Source organism: Nannobrachium achirus, assembly GCF_963921795.1.
Source record: "Nannobrachium achirus genome assembly, chromosome: 7".
Lineage (NCBI taxonomy): Eukaryota > Metazoa > Chordata > Actinopteri > Myctophiformes > Myctophidae > Nannobrachium > Nannobrachium achirus.
The window spans coordinates 31,024,915-31,040,481 of record NC_137816.1 but is presented as its reverse complement, the minus strand read 5'-3'; the positions used below and the strand labels follow the sequence as shown (position 1 = coordinate 31,040,481).

Sequence of the window (15,567 nt, the reverse complement as noted above, 5' to 3'; positions counted from 1 at the left end):
TCGGCCAGGAATCTTGTCTATATAAGATAAGATGACGTGTCACGATGAGATGCGCTGCTACAATTCTCAGTGTTCCCAGTCCCAGACCCCATGTTGTGAAACACTGGGTGGTAAGACAAAACTAACTCCCTCAGAGCTGGCAACAGCCGTTGCTAGGATACAGGTATGGAAAACAAGTGCAGTCTCTGTTCTATATTTGGAAACATAAAACGCATCTCAGCCAATCACAATGCGAGGTCGGAACGAATTGTTACGTCACCACCTATATAAAAGCTGCTATTGGAGTAGCTATTGATGCTTTTTGTAATGTTAGCCTAGTGTTTCATCTACGAGTTGAATCAAGCAGCAATGCTGTAAAGAGATCATTTTGTATGGATTATTCTTTGACATCTAATTCCAACCTTTTGAATTGCCTTGGGGCTGACTTGATTTTCTAAATTTAAACAGTGTTGCTGAAGGGGGGGTCAGCCAATCTAGCTTAGAACAAACAGTACTTTGTATAGTATATCATAGCATATCAGTAATGATGGGGAAAATCAAGTTCACTTTACAGATACTTGGCATTCTCTTATTGCTGTGGCTTTTGGTCTGGTTTCAACACCACCGCCACAGCAACATGGGACATTCATCTTCCAGCAGTCAGGATCAAATCTGTTTCTGTCACCTGACGGGGGTTCTGGACGACTGTTTCTGCGACATCGAGAGCATCGACGCGTTCAACAACTTTAAGATCTATCCTCAAATCAAGGCTCTCATGGAGAGAGACTACTTCAGATACTACAAAGTCAATCTGAATCGACCATGTCCCTTCTGGCCGGACGATGGACAGTGTTTCATTAAGGACTGCAACGTGGAGTCTTGCCCACAGAGTCAAATTCCAGATGGAATCAAGTCTTCTGCTGGCATCTACATCAAGAACACCATATCCGACATGACAGATTGTGAGCAGGCAAATGAGCTGGGAGCCATCAACAGCAGTCTGAGTAACCAGAGTAAAGAGGCGTTTGTGGACTGGGCGCGACACGACGACGCTCAGGACAACTTCTGTCAACTGGATGATGATGAGACCTCTCCAGATGCTGAGTATGTGGACCTGCTGTTGAACCCTGAACGTTACACCGGATATAAAGGCCCCTCTGCCTGGAGAGTGTGGAACACCATCTACGAGGAGAACTGCTTCAAGCCCAGATCGGTGTACAGACCTCTGAACCCTCTAGCACCCAGCAGCAGAGGTAGTGACGATGGGGAGGGTTTCTACAACTGGTTGGAAGGCTTGTGTTTAGAAAAGAGGGTGTTTTACAGGCTGATCTCAGGTCTCCACAGCAGCATCAACATTCACCTCTGTGCCGAGTATCTGTTAGACGAGAGTTGGGGTAAACCAAGTTGGGGCCCGAACGTTCAGGAGTTCCGTCGTCGTTTTGACCCGGATGAGGCGGAAGGCGAAGAAGGTATGCGGCGCCTGAAGAACCTCTACATCCTGTACCTGATTGAGCTGAGGGCTCTGTCCAAGGTGGCACCCTACTTTGAACGGGCCATCGTCAATCTGTACACAGGAACTGTCACTGAAGACGGCGCCACCAAGGAACTACTGCTACAGATCTTCAACGAAACCAAAGCTTTCCCATTGCACTTTGATGAGAGGTCCATGTTTGCCGGCAACCAGATAGAAGCTAAATTGTTAAAGGAAGACTTCCGTCTTCATTTCAAGAACATCTCCAGGATCATGGATTGTGTTGGTTGTAGTAGGTGTCGTCTCTGGGGAAAGCTGCAGACTCAGGGTCTAGGCACAGCTCTGAAGATCCTGTTTTCTGAGAAGGAGATCAAGAGCCTTCCAGAGCACAGCTCTTCTCAAGGCTTCCAGCTCACTAGACAAGAGATAGTTGCCTTGCTCAATAGTTTCGGCAAGTTGTCCACCAGTATACATCAACTCCAAAATTTCCGTTCCTTACTGGAGAAGAGGTAATAGATGTTCCTCTTATAGCCAAGGACTACTCCACCCCCCAATTCCCCAACACATCTGCTTTCTTTCTTTAGCGTACTATTCTTCTTACTTTAATTAGTGTACGTACATTCCTAAAACGCTCCATTGTGTTGGTGAAAGTTGAATGTGTACCTGCAGAGAATCAATGTCCATTTAGTCACCAGTAACCAATAAGTCTATTATGTTACTGATGGTCCAGCATTACATTTTGAGCCTCTCACCTATCTTAGACAGGCTAAAATGTACGTTCACTGACTCCTGTACTTTTTTTCCTGCTTCATCGTAAAAAAAATCTTTTGCCAAATAAGGTATTTAATAATTTATGTAAGTTATATAACACTACTGTACACTACTTGTTCCCCTAGTGGCATTGCTGAATAGTTTACACATTCTAAGCTTGATGTGAAAGCACTATATATACTACTGCAGTAGTCTTATCCTAATCCAGAATGAGGAGTATCAGGGACAAGCAGGCCTGGTTGACAATGTACTCAGCCCCAGCAATTCAAATAAAGTATATTTATAGTGAAAGTAAAAAAAACTCAAAAGTACTAGAGTAATTGCTTTTCAAGAACATGTACATTTTATATCTGATTCATTGCTGTGTTATTTTCACAATTCATTTACAGAACCCTGTAGTTGTCTCAAAGCACCTAATGCATGCACTGACTTGCTTTTAGAACCACTATGCTAAACAAAGCCCATAGAAATATAAAAAGCTCAGCACAGAAATGCAATTGAATATTTGTTTTTTTTATAATTTATGAATTATATAAATTGGGATATATGGCATCCCAATTTGCCCATGGCCATATATGGGCATGTTCTGACATGCCCATATATATAATATAAAAATCAAACCTCGGTTCGAAGTGAAGCGGTGAATCTTAGTATAGAATTGTCTGGAGAGCCGGTATGACAGCCGGTATAATAGGTTTTAAAAAAATATATAAAAAGTCCTGCTTGCTGGTCTCTTAGTTGTTTGTCAACTGCATCCCTCTATAATTATTTCAGTTTCTGTTATCTTTGTGGCCTACTAAATCTTTCAACTTCTGCTAGATTTTCAATGTATTTACTCTTGTCTGCCTTAATGCTCCTTTTTACCATTCTGTTAGCATCTGTATATTCTTATTGTTACTTTGCTTTTGCTCTTATGCGGCTATTTGTCATTGCTGCAATAGGTGAGACCTATTGCATGTACAAGACAGATAAAACCTGAAGGCCAAATTATCATGTGAAGCTTGACCAATCCTCAAAGTATCCATTCATCTGACCGGGAGGGACACCGCACACATATTCTGGACGTACAGGACAGATAAAGCCTATTCATTCTGAACTGAAATGACCATATATGGACATGGGACACACATTTTGCTTTTTGAAAAAGCCTATTCATTCTGGACTGATATTTTGCACGTACGGGACAGGAAAAACCTGTTCATTCTGGCCTGGAGTGACCATATATGGACATGAGGTGACATACATTGTGTTTTTGAAAAACCCTGTTCATTCTGGACTGAGATCACCATATATGGTAATTAAACGGACATTCTGTTTTTGAAAAAGCCTGTTCATTCTGGACTAAAATGACCATATATGGGCGTGATACACACAAAACCACTCATAGGAAGCGGTTTTCACCGCTTCAAAAAGATTTTACCAGGTGGATAACCTCGCATCACCAGTCTTTCCACCTCCATATTCCACACGCCAGTCCAGTTGGTGGCGGTAATGCCCGTCTAAATGGTTTCCGGTTTGCAATGCGTCGCCTTAGGACGCCGTAAAAGAAGAGTCACGGAAGACGGAGACATTGGCGCGTCGTTGTTGTGTTTTTATGCTTTTATCTTTAACATTTTGTTTTTAACTAAATAGGTCCTAAATCACTGCAGGTGAGTGTCTGCTGTGTGTTATTTACAAGTTGTAAGTAACGTTAGTTCACTTTCACGGTGTAACATGTCTAGATGCAACCGATTTGAAGTTGGCTAAACGCTAGCTTGTAGCAGGCTAAGGTAATGGTGTTGTTGTGTTGTTGTGCTACAGTAGAGCGCTGCTTCTCAAAGTGGGGTCCGGGGTTGAGGGAGTTCCAGGGGGTCCCCAACTAAATGATAGTTACTTAGGAACCAAAATAATGGACCCTTAGGGGTCCACCCTATGTTCCCCAGGTTCTATGTTCCCCACTTATCCCCCCAAAAGGTTCTATGTTCCCCTCTCAACAAAAACAGGGTCTACTGTATGTTTCGCACAAAAAAAAAAAAATGTTCCCCACTCAAATGCAGGAAATGGTGGGACATCTTGCCCAGGTGCCCAGATGTCTCCACCCCTAGTAAGTGCCCACTCGTCTATGTGCCCACACTCGTGCCCAAATGCCCACACGTCCCTATTGCCCAGATGTCCAGGTGCCCACTCGTCCAGATGCCCAGACATAACAAAAGTATGGTGTCCAGATGTCCCTAGTGCCCCCTGTCCCACTAGTATTCGACTATTCGTAATCTCTCCCCATTATTGGGTGTTTTGAGTTGTTATTAATAATTCTAAAGGAATGTTTCCTGCATTTTTGGTTAAGTGGGGAAACCTAGTGTAAGTGGGGAACATAGAACCTTTTTTGGATAAGCGGGGAACATAGAACCTTTTTTGGGGGAGTAAATGGGGAACATAGTACCTGGGGAACATAGAACCTGGGGAACATAGGTACGGTCCCGAACCTTATGGGTGTGTAACTCTTTGAGTCTACAAATGGGTAGACTGAGAGTTAAATTAACGTTGATCTTACAATATAAATTGGGGTCCCAGTTTTGATTGACTGAAGACTATTAGAAGTTTGCATAGGTAAAGGTACAGTTTCATGACTGGTACACGGTCAGCTAAAAGGATACCTTAAAAAAAACATTTTGGGCTGCGTCTAGTGGATACGCAAGGCGGTTTAGGACGCGTCTAGTGGATACGCAAGGCGGTTGAGGACATGGTTTAGGTCAGGACCCAAGCTTGTGATTGGCTGAACTGGAGGTAGGGAGCACTCCATTGTAGTCACTTGGACCGCGGCAGAGGTGCACCAAAACCTAAACTTTTGGGCTTCAACTGGGGTCCATCTGTTTTTACTACTATAACATATGACAGACAAATAAAACACAGTACTATGCAGAAAAAGAGTCTTAAAACACTGAAGGGTATTTACAATAGAAAGGTCAGGGGGAGGTAAGATAGCGTTGTTTTGTTTTATCAGTTTCGAGTAGCAGCCATCTCTCTCCAAGTGGCTTTTCAGTGCCTTTTTAAAGGAAGGTAGGGATTTACACTCCTTTAAGGACTTCAGTAGGGCGTTCCACATTTTTACGGCATAACAGGAGAACAAATTTAACCGCCTTTTTTTGTGCCAAATTTGTGTTGGAAGTGATCTGTGGAGCTGCCTCTGGTGTTGTAATTGTGAACATCCTTGAAGTTTTGGAAGTATTTAGTCAGGTACATGGGTAGTGGTGTCTGGTGTGTAGTGTATCTTGTACACCAGGCCCATTGCTGTAGATCAGGGACACCCAAAATAAACATTTATTTGAACTGGGGACCCCCACCCTGACAAGCACTTGGAATTGTAGGTATTACATTTAATGTGACTCGGTTCCACAGATAAATATTGTGAAAATAGCCAAACTACATGCTCATGTAGATCGGCTATTTTCACAATGTTCGCCTCTTGTCACTTTATAAATTTGCAGATACCCTGTATACACTTATACTGTATGTTGGTTCGTTTACCGTTAAGTGAGAAAAATTACATTAAGCTAATCATCTGGGGACCCCACTATGAGAACCTCTGACTGCAGGAAACTGTTACATATTAACTCTCTACATACCAAAAAGAAAAGCCTAACCTAAATATAATCATATGCCTTTCTTCTGCAACTCACAAATATATAGCAGTTTGTTGATAACACAATCACATTGAATTGTCCGTGTTGGGAAGAGACATTTCTATATGATCTATTTACATTCATGTTTTTTTCTTTTCCCTATTCTTGGGCAAACAATCGTCAAAAAATGTCGATCTACAGAAACTAGCAATACTATCCTAATGAACCGTTTATTTTCTGAATGATTTGTGAATTATCAGGGTTGCTAGCCATGTCTGCTGAGAACCAGAGAACGTGTCAGCGGCAGAGTTTCAGGACCACAGTAACAGAGGACGGCAGTGATTCTGAATCGGAGGGGTCTGTGGAGCCGAGTGTGGCCAGGGAGCCAATGTCCACCATGGAGCATTCCACTTCAGTAGCGGAAACAAGTACACATGAGGAGGCGGTGGAATCCATGGACGAACACAACCACAGCAACACAGCAACTGTGTTTCCAGATACTGAGAATGATGAATCGGAAGGGGAACCAGAGAATGTGTTTCCAGATTCTGCATTGCCAGATTACGATTCCAGTGGAAGTGACACTGAGAAGATGGATGGACCAAACGTTGACCCACCACCGTTACATGAAGACTTGGCTGCTTGGGCGAAGGCTACAAAGCAAACACCCAAGGCATTAAATGGGCTACTTGACTTGCTTAGACATCATGGGCACAGTCTTCCCAAAGATGCCAGAACCCTGCTGGTAGAGGGTAATGAATGAACTCCTTATTTCCTTTTATGAAATGTAATATTCAGTAGGATGAAACATATCAACTTTTGATATATGAACGGAAAAGAAATGTTATCACTGTTGTTCTTTGTGAATCAATTCAGACTTGGAGGTGGCAACTGACAGCGACTTCAGTGATGTTGACTCAACACAGCCAAGTCAGAGTCTCCCACCAGCCAAAAAACGTAAGTAGTCCACTGCAATGCATGAAACAGACATTGACACTAAGGCTTGCCCACCTGCCCCCGGCAGGTAAATAAAACTTTCAGGCAGGTAGAGTTTGCTTTCAGGTTGCCCGACAGGGCAAGTTATCACTTGAGAGGTGACACAACCGTCTATAAACACAACACGAGATATCTGTCTAAACACCTGAACGTGGCCAGTGTGCTCTTTCTTCTGTTCTGCGGAGTGTAAAATAAGAGCACTGTTTGCCTATAATGTGCTATTTGCTACACTTAAAAATGTATAATAACAAGTGTGAAACCATAGACATATTCAATCATAGCTATGTAGGTATTTGGATTTGGAAGTATTGAGGTACAGTATGACATTTTCTGTCGCACAGCCCCAGAAAGTAAAGAAATAAGTGTTACATTTAGGGGTAATTAAAATGTACGTACCTTTTTATTATGGACGATTTACTTTTCGGCCAAGTAGACATGACCTGTACTTGCCCGACCGTGACGGGCAAGTGTCTCTGAGACCTTAGTGTCAAGTTCAACCCCTGTGAAAAACTACACACAGTCAGATCCTTGGTGTTGATTTAACTCTCTCTCTCTCCCTCTCTCTCTCTTGATTCCACTCCTCTCCTTTATCAGCTTCCACTTCTTAATTCACTCCTCAAATTGATGATGTTGATATTTACATCCTTACACAGGACAGAGAACTCAAGATTCCGTCCAAAGACCAGTGGCCCACCCTCAAAGAGGCAAGTGTCTTTTGTATTTTTGTGTTCATAATCCGCTGAGTTAAACAGGTATTTCACTTTAAAACACCTCTGGTGTCATTTTAACATCTACTCAGGCTTTTGTGTACACCCCAGACAGGTTTTTAATTCATAATTTGTTAAATTTGCTCTTACTTAAAAGGTGTCCCAAGAACACCCGCCTTACCAGAGTCGTTCCCAATCCCAAATGGCGGTAAGAAATTACTTGGAACAACATTTTTTACTTTTATTTTGCTTCAATATTTATTAAACCCACTTTCAACAATTTTTGAAAACTGCAGATCTACAAGCTCACAGTGCGGCGTTGACGCATTGTAAGCTAAAGATTCTTCTTTAGTTGGACACTATGAGTACAGGTAGATGTGAGCTTTTTGCCTGACAGTTACAGGTCTCTTTTTGAAACATTTCAGAATTCCAAAAGATGGTGTTAGAGATGCTTGAAGAGTTGAAAGAGGAAATTCAACGCATCAACAGAACTATGGGGATTGCCAACGACTCTGCTACTACTTCAGTTATAAGAAGATTGGAGTCAGAGGCTGATTTCGACTCCTTTGGTGAAGAAATGAACAATCGGGAGGAAAGGATGGTCCTGGTAAGAATGCTGACAACAGTTGAAGTCAGTTGAATTGTTTTTATAAAACCTTATGACATAATTAGATTCTGTTGCTACCTTCAGGTTCAACAGCTGGCCAGACTTGGTGGCACTTCGCTGAGAGACTGCATTAACAAAATTATGGACCGGTAAGAATCCACTAGACAAGGGAAATCTTTTCATGTTCATTGCATATTTCATATTGAAAGAAAAAATTCTTCGTTTTAATCATATTTTAAGAATGAATGAAGTTAATAGGGTCGGGTGTAAGTGGTTAACATCTATGACTGAGACTGACACGAAAAGTGTTTTTAAGCTTTTATGAAATGTTATCCAATAAGCAGAATTGTACTATTAGTTCAGACTGTTCAGAATTGTCCAATTCAGACTGTTTCTTTTTTTTGGTCCAGTTCAGACTGTTCAGAATTGTCCAACACAATTTCTGCCTCTAATATTTAACAATTTGACCAATGTTTAATTAGTCATTTTAGAAGTGTTAAAAAGTCCTTAAATTGTCACTTTGGAAATGTTCATATAACCTCTAACAATGTTGCACATTAAGTTAATCATCTGGGAACCCCCCAAAATAATTGGGGGACTCCCCCGGGGGTCCCGACCCGCAGGTTGAGAACCCCTGGACTAGGACGAGGTGCAACAGTTAATTGAACCAATCAATGACATCTGCATCTTTTATGGAACTTTTTTTTTATGGAATCAAAAGTGATGTATAACTTGTGAAAAGAAAATCTACCGTATATGTTTCTGACATAAAATAATTTGAACACATGATTCCACAGAATGATGTCCCTTTCCTTAATGGCAAAGTTCAACATGATGGGAAAAGGACACCTTGGAAAGAAGCGTTTTACGAATACGGCCCTGTATGGTGTCGTTCAAGGTATTTCCACACTGACATCAAAGATGATTGTTTAAGTATATGGTTCCATACACCATTGACTATTGACCAGCATGTTTCTACTTGGTCAAAGAAAATGTCAGACAATCAGGATATTGTCTATTTTTGCTACTTTTGCGTAACACTGTCGTTTGACAAGGTAGGATATTTATTCAAAACACTAAAAGTTTAAATATTGAGACTGCCCGACAGCGACCTTATGTTTCAGAACTGATTGGGCTCAATGTGGAGGCAGAACCGGTGTAGCACATCCACACACATTAATCAAACTAAATTATGAACACTGGATTGATCTGTTTTTTTTTTGTTTTGGTTTTTTGTTTTTTTTGACAAAACATGCATAATACATTAGTACATGACTGTTATTTGTACGTCTTCTGTCACTCATGAAGGATAACATATTTTATTGAATATAAAATTAGCAATGGTTTTAGGTACTCTGTCTGTCTGTCTGTCTGTCTGTCTGTCTGTCTGTCTGTCTGTCTGTCTGTCTCTCTTTATCTCTCTCTATCAATTTTTTCACTTTGTTTTCTATGTTTATTTTGCCTTTGTTCAGATGCTGTGATGAGGTGGAGCTCCGGTACCACAGCCTGTTCCAATGTGACTCTGTATGACATAGATGTAGCCATTGGGGACCACCTCAAACACTCTCCAGCAAGAGAAAGAGTTCACAGTCACCGTGGGCACAACTGAGCATTACATAAAACAGCTGTAGTCTCAAGGACCCCCATTACAAAGGGACACTTACGGTCTATTGGGTTCCATTTACACTCACATAGTTACAGACCTGCAAGTTGTCCTCCCAGGATTCAGTTTTTTCTTTTTTTGTGGACCGGTATATTCCACTTACTATATTCAGAATGACTGCTCATTCAGAATAGAAATGTCTTGTAAACACCTCAATACCACAACCCAATTGGAATAGAATATTCCATTCCGGTCTGGAGGGGTGATATATACCGTTTGAATCGGAAAATATACTTGTATTAAGGTTCCATGTAAAAAGTTGTGTATGAATCTCTGTTCGGAATCAAACAAGTTCATTCTAAATGAATAAATATTGTCCATGTAACTGCAACAGGACACATTATTCAGATCCAGTAGGACTATTTAAACCGCTGGTCTGCTGCCAGCAGCTGCGTGAAAATGCACTCGCAGCTGCATTCCACAGTCATTTCTGCGATCACGGAATCACAGAATTCTGGGGTGTCTATGCAAGGGTCCACTTGGAACCCTGAGGGTCCCGGCACCCCACTTTGAGAACATGTTCACCACCATGTTGATCGTCATTGATTTTAATTATATTTTGTTGATTTTAATGATATTTTGATGGTGGTTTTGTACTGTTGTTGATGATGTACATTTTAAAATATTACTATTCTAAAATAAATAAAAACAATTGCAAAAGTCAGCATTAATGTTTTAATTTTTATTTTATTATAAGAAATTAATTATTTCATTATGGTGATGTTTTAGTCCCAGGTTCTGGAGATAGTGATACCCAGGGGTCTTCAACGTTTTGCAGGCCAAGTAAGTAAGTAAGCCTTGCCGAGCCATGAGGCCCATAGACGGGTTTCTGGTCCACGTCAGAGTCGTCTCGGTACCAAAATTAGCCAATGAAACCAGCGCTCCCCATAACAACAGGTTTGGGGTTTGGACGGAATTGATTACATGATCAGTCAGCTGTGCATTTAGTCTCAATGTTTGTAAACAAGAAACCCGTCTATATGACTCGGCCGAGCCATGAGGCTCATAGGCCAGGAGCCTATCTCCTGTTTCTGTACCGTGAGACAGCTTGATGTACAAGTACACCCCCTGGACATGACGCTAGTATGTCGCAGGGACTTACCCCCAATCCAACCCTTGATGCTGAGTGCCAAGCAGGGAGGCACTGGGTCCCATTTTTCAGAGTCTTTGGTATGACCCGACCGGGGTTTGAACCCCGATCTCCCAGTCAGACACTCAAACCACTAGGCCACTGGGCTTTGCAGGCCAAGGACCCCTTAACTGAGGGATGAGGCACGACCATTACATAATAATTATGTTGGAGAGTAAACGTTTTAATAGATGTAATGAATGGGTTCATAGATTTGTTTGACATCACTATCATCAGTGTGTGTTGCATTTATGTTAATGTGTATTTTCAGACATTTTAACCAAACCACTTAAACCGTCAGTATAGGACCAAAACTAGTGAAAATAGTCGTTTTACAAGCGCACAACGCATCGCTTCATGCCTGTTTGCGAGCTTGTAGATTGCCTATTTTCAAGACCTCTTAATCATGACTTTTTATTTGGATTTTTTTAGATTCTTTAAATGTATAAAATATATTTAAAATATATTTAGTTTTATCTTTTGAAATACACTATTTAATAGGAAAAGAGAATGTTTTTTTTTGGGTCATGACCCATAAATATTGGTCCCTGGCCCATTCCTGATCCAAGTGATGTAGTCCATAGACTGTAAAATAATTGTGGACCAATTCATGCCTAACAATCTCTGGATCTGCATAGGAATTCTGTGGATATTCCAATATCCACAGATATTGTGGCCTTGCACGCTGCACACACCCTATTAACGCCTCGACCGCGTCACTGTTTTCCCTTAGTTAAAATGACTGATTAATGCCATGGCCTGGACTGTTGCTTCTCTTAATAGCACCAAAGCGCTTACTGAGCCATTGCACATGTACTGTAGGCGTGCTGAGAGAAATTCCACGTCTCTCGTGATGCGTTCTTTTTCTTTTGAGTGTTGCTAACCGCTACTATATCTGGCTTTGTATGTAAATACATGTATGTCCCACATCTGTATGTTCCGCCCCATCCCACATTGGCCAAGCCTCGCGGGACACTTAATGAAATCAACTCATAAATAGCACCGCTCACTTCACACTGTTTTTTTTTTACTCCAAAGCATGTCAAGACAAATCTTTGAAAAGGACAAGTTTGTTATTTTACAACAAGGGTTCATATTTTAGATTGTATTTAATAGAGAAAAGAAAAGATGAGTGTTCAAATGTTTTCATTTACTGCTTGCTATCGTTTTAGCGATTTTGATTTCAGTAGGTGGGGGCATGTGTACAAGTGGCTGAATATGTCTTTTTAGACAGTAAGCCAACAATTTCTTTATTACTATTTACAGTAACACTAGTACTTGCCCCCATAGGTCACATCTGCCCATGAAAGATTGCGGTGCATCTTGGGAATGGGCTTATTGTGTCTAAAAATACATATTTAGCCACTTGTACGCATGCCCCCACCCACTGAAATCTAAATCGCTAAAACGATAGAAAGCAGTAAATGAAAACATTTGAACAATCATCTTTTCTTTATTACAATCTAAAATATGAACCCAAAGTTGTCCCTTAAGGCTGACTCCCTGTCAATTATTGTTATTTTCTTTATGTGTTGGCTCTGCCTTATCTCTTTGAACTCCTGCAACCTTACACACACCTGTCAGAGGTCTCCTGACAAGCTACTGCTGGTCATGCCCAGGACTAGTCAGAAAACCAGGGGTGACTGTGCCTTTACGGCTACTGTGCCCTCCAGGCTCTGGAATAGCCTGCCCATCAGATCTGCCCAGTCCATGAAGTTGTTTAAATCTTTAATTACTTCATCCTAAGGCTTTAAAGATCTGCTTCCATTGGGACATGTCTTCTTGTGCCTCGCCCATCATCCCTACAGTATGTAAGGTTCTTCTCCTTTAACTCAGCTGTTACAGTGCGTCGCAATGTTTTGGGGCGACCTTTCTTCCTCTTCCCTGCAGGAGTACATCTTAAAGCAACATCGAAATAGTTCTTCGTTTGAGATCTTCTCAGGCCAGAAGATGCGGCATATTTTCCCGAGGCATCAAAAGGGGTCGATCTTCATATCACTTGTCGTGAGTGACTCGCCAGCATTCCAGCACTGATTTCAGTGTTGTAAACTTCTAAGCAGTTAGACTGGAGCCTAACGAAAACACAGTGAGCCTTCCCGAGCCTTACTCTGGTGTCCTTTTGTGTTGTTTTTCTACTGACAACACTTACCATGTCGGTGAACTATTCGGCATAGTTGAGTGTTCCCGTTCACAGTAAGTTAGGGTATATGAAATGATGTTATTTGCGTACTGTATGTGGCCGCATTTGTATATGTACATTTTGATGCTTTACCTTTATACTTATGTGCGTATGAGGCAGCACATATATATGTATATGTTGAGCCTTTGTTTTTATCTTGCACAGCACCTTGATCAACCATGGCTGTTTTAAATGTGCTCTATAAATAGAGCTTTCATTTGATTGATCCCTCAGCCAGGGGGTCTGGGACTGTTGTTGTTCCAAGGCCAAGGGATGGGGGACCCTTGGAGGTCTGGTCTGTGGAGTGGTGATGCGGTGCTGGAAGGCTGCGTGGACACCGCCATACAGAGACACCAGGATGGAGAGTATGATGGAGAGGAGAACAGGAATCTGCAGCGTCACAGGTAGGTCCTTGAGGAGCGCCCTGAGGAATTCACTGATCCCCTGGCCTACGTATTTCAGAGGCTCTGTGATGAAGGTGGTGATGGTGACCGATATGGCCTTGGTTGGTGGTACCAACAGGATTGGGTTGACCATGAGAACCTCATAGTATCTCTTACAGGGGTCATCTTGAAGAGTCCATGTCCTTCTGAACCACTCCTTCAGGCTGTCGCTCCAGTCAGTCTCAGTCATCCCAGTGCATTTGTCACTGAAACTTTGCATCTTAACAATGTTGTTTTGGTGTTCAGCAAAAGCAATCTTGTAGAGGTAGAACCAGTTCCAGACTACACTGATAAAGAAGCAGATGGCAAACATTCTCTTGAATTGGACAAACCAGGAGACCACTGACCACAATTGAGTATTAACGATGGCAACCATGACCATGACACAGAGGCACACCCTTAAGATTGTGTCGAGCCCAACACCAAAGGTGTCTTCAAGGTCAGATGGGTCGACCCAGTCATTGTGTTGACCCAGTGCAGCAGGCAGTGACAAGCTGCATACTGCTACCACAATGAGCAGGAAGCTGGCACAAGGGAGGGACATTTTGCAGGCTCACCAGCTAGCTAGATATGTTTGCGAACACAAGGTCAGCTTACACTGAGAATTGTTGTTTCATGAAGGACCATACTACTCAAACAAGGGTTGGCTGAAGCCAAGACCCACTGCAGTGGTGTCTGAATAGAACGTGAACCAAGATGCCTTACTGGAGTGGCCCATCAAATCCTACAGGAGGGGCTGAACTTTCATAAAGTTCCAACAATTCTACACAAATCAAACAGTCCACTGAACAATAATACTCAAAGAAGTTAAAGGATGAATGTCCTTTAACTTGCACCATCAGCTGTTTTTATAACATGGGTGACATCACAATTGGTGACATTGCTGATTTGTCAATATGGTTTTGTTGTCTGTTTGTGTCCCTTTTATCCAGCAAGAGCCGCTGATATTATGTGTGTGTGTGTGTGTGTGTGTGTGTGTGTGTGTGTGTGTGTGTGTGTGTGTGTGTGTGTGTGTGTGTGTGTGTGTGTGTGTGTGTGTGTGTGTGTGTGTGTGTGTTGTAACTGTCGGAGCTAGGCAGCCATCGAATCATAGGAACACATGCACACCTTGCCCATACATAACTCAAATTCTGCAAATACTTTATGTGCACATATCCCCAGATATGGACTAGTTGTAATGTAATTTCTGTTATGAATATAGTAATAATATAGTAATCTCTCAAGACAGATTCAGTGCTCCACATCTGAATCTGTCAGCAGTTCCAGTTAAAACGTGTAGAGTTAGGAATAGGAATATTAGAAATAAGACACATGGACCGGAAGTGGAGGGCTGAGGGCGGACATAACGGGCCAATATCCTGGGCATTCAGAGGCAATTGCAAAGGGGAAATAACAACAGCAGAGGGCGCTGTTTTGCCAATGGGTTCCCAGATTGTGAATACGGTATAGTACAGGTACAATGTAATCTCTATCTCTGGAATTAAGTGTGGGCTTGGTGAAATATTATTCCAAATCTTTATAGGCTAGGTCAAGTTTATTCTCCTCAAAAGCATTACCCAGAGTACAAAGGCAGGGTCCTTAGCCAATGAGGAGCAGCGTTCTTGGTGACATCACCATCAACAAGTGCGAACTGATATAAATAACAACATTGTTTGTGTTATACCAAAACTTTATAGACCAAAAAAATTACTGACAGTACAAAGGCAGGGCCCTTAGCCAATGAGGAGCAGCCAAAGGGTAGGTCTTTGTGCCCACATGGTGTTCCTTGCGAGCCCACACTGTTTCGTAGGAACAGTATTTCTAGTATATTACAAGCTGCGACATTTCTCATGGTAAACTTCGTCGCAATTATTATACTACAGAGTTTTCAACATATCTCATATGCTATTGCATTCATATTTGTGACAAACCCGGCACAAACTTGTTTGATTGGCTAATCCATTATGCTCAGCCAATCACAATACGAGTTCTTATCTAATTGTGATGTCGCCGCCACTATAAAAGCAGCTGATGGAGCAGCGGA

The 15,567-nt window shown here is 41.9% G+C and overlaps 3 protein-coding genes across 3 annotated transcripts; 2 read left to right on the top strand and 1 right to left on the bottom strand.

Annotated features, from left to right (window-relative positions):
* Window positions 1-616: 616 nt before the first annotated feature.
* Window positions 617-1,963, top strand: LOC308288710 (ERO1-like protein beta; the record flags this gene model as incomplete). Its single annotated transcript, XM_080730180.1, has 1 exon — window positions 617-1,963. One exon carries the CDS (start codon window positions 617-619, stop codon window positions 1,961-1,963), a length of 1,347 nt encoding a protein of 448 aa, XP_080586306.1.
* A 1,800-nt stretch (window positions 1,964-3,763) lies between these two features.
* On the top strand, window positions 3,764-10,419 carry LOC308288155 (uncharacterized protein). The gene is made up of 9 exons (XM_080729508.1): window positions 3,764-3,870; window positions 6,081-6,572; window positions 6,697-6,777; window positions 7,470-7,520; window positions 7,681-7,731; window positions 7,949-8,130; window positions 8,215-8,279; window positions 8,928-9,028; window positions 9,603-10,419. The coding sequence occupies exons 2-9, from the start codon at window positions 6,092-6,094 to the stop codon at window positions 9,737-9,739; spliced, it is 1,149 nt and encodes a 382-aa protein (XP_080585634.1). The 5' UTR covers window positions 3,764-3,870; window positions 6,081-6,091; the 3' UTR covers window positions 9,740-10,419.
* Window positions 10,218-14,088, bottom strand: LOC308288709 (chloride channel CLIC-like protein 1; the record flags this gene model as incomplete). Its single annotated transcript, XM_080730179.1, has 2 exons — window positions 10,218-10,223; window positions 13,384-14,088. 2 exons carry the CDS (start codon window positions 14,086-14,088, stop codon window positions 10,218-10,220), a joined length of 711 nt encoding a protein of 236 aa, XP_080586305.1.
* Window positions 14,089-15,567: the final 1,479 nt, after the last annotated feature.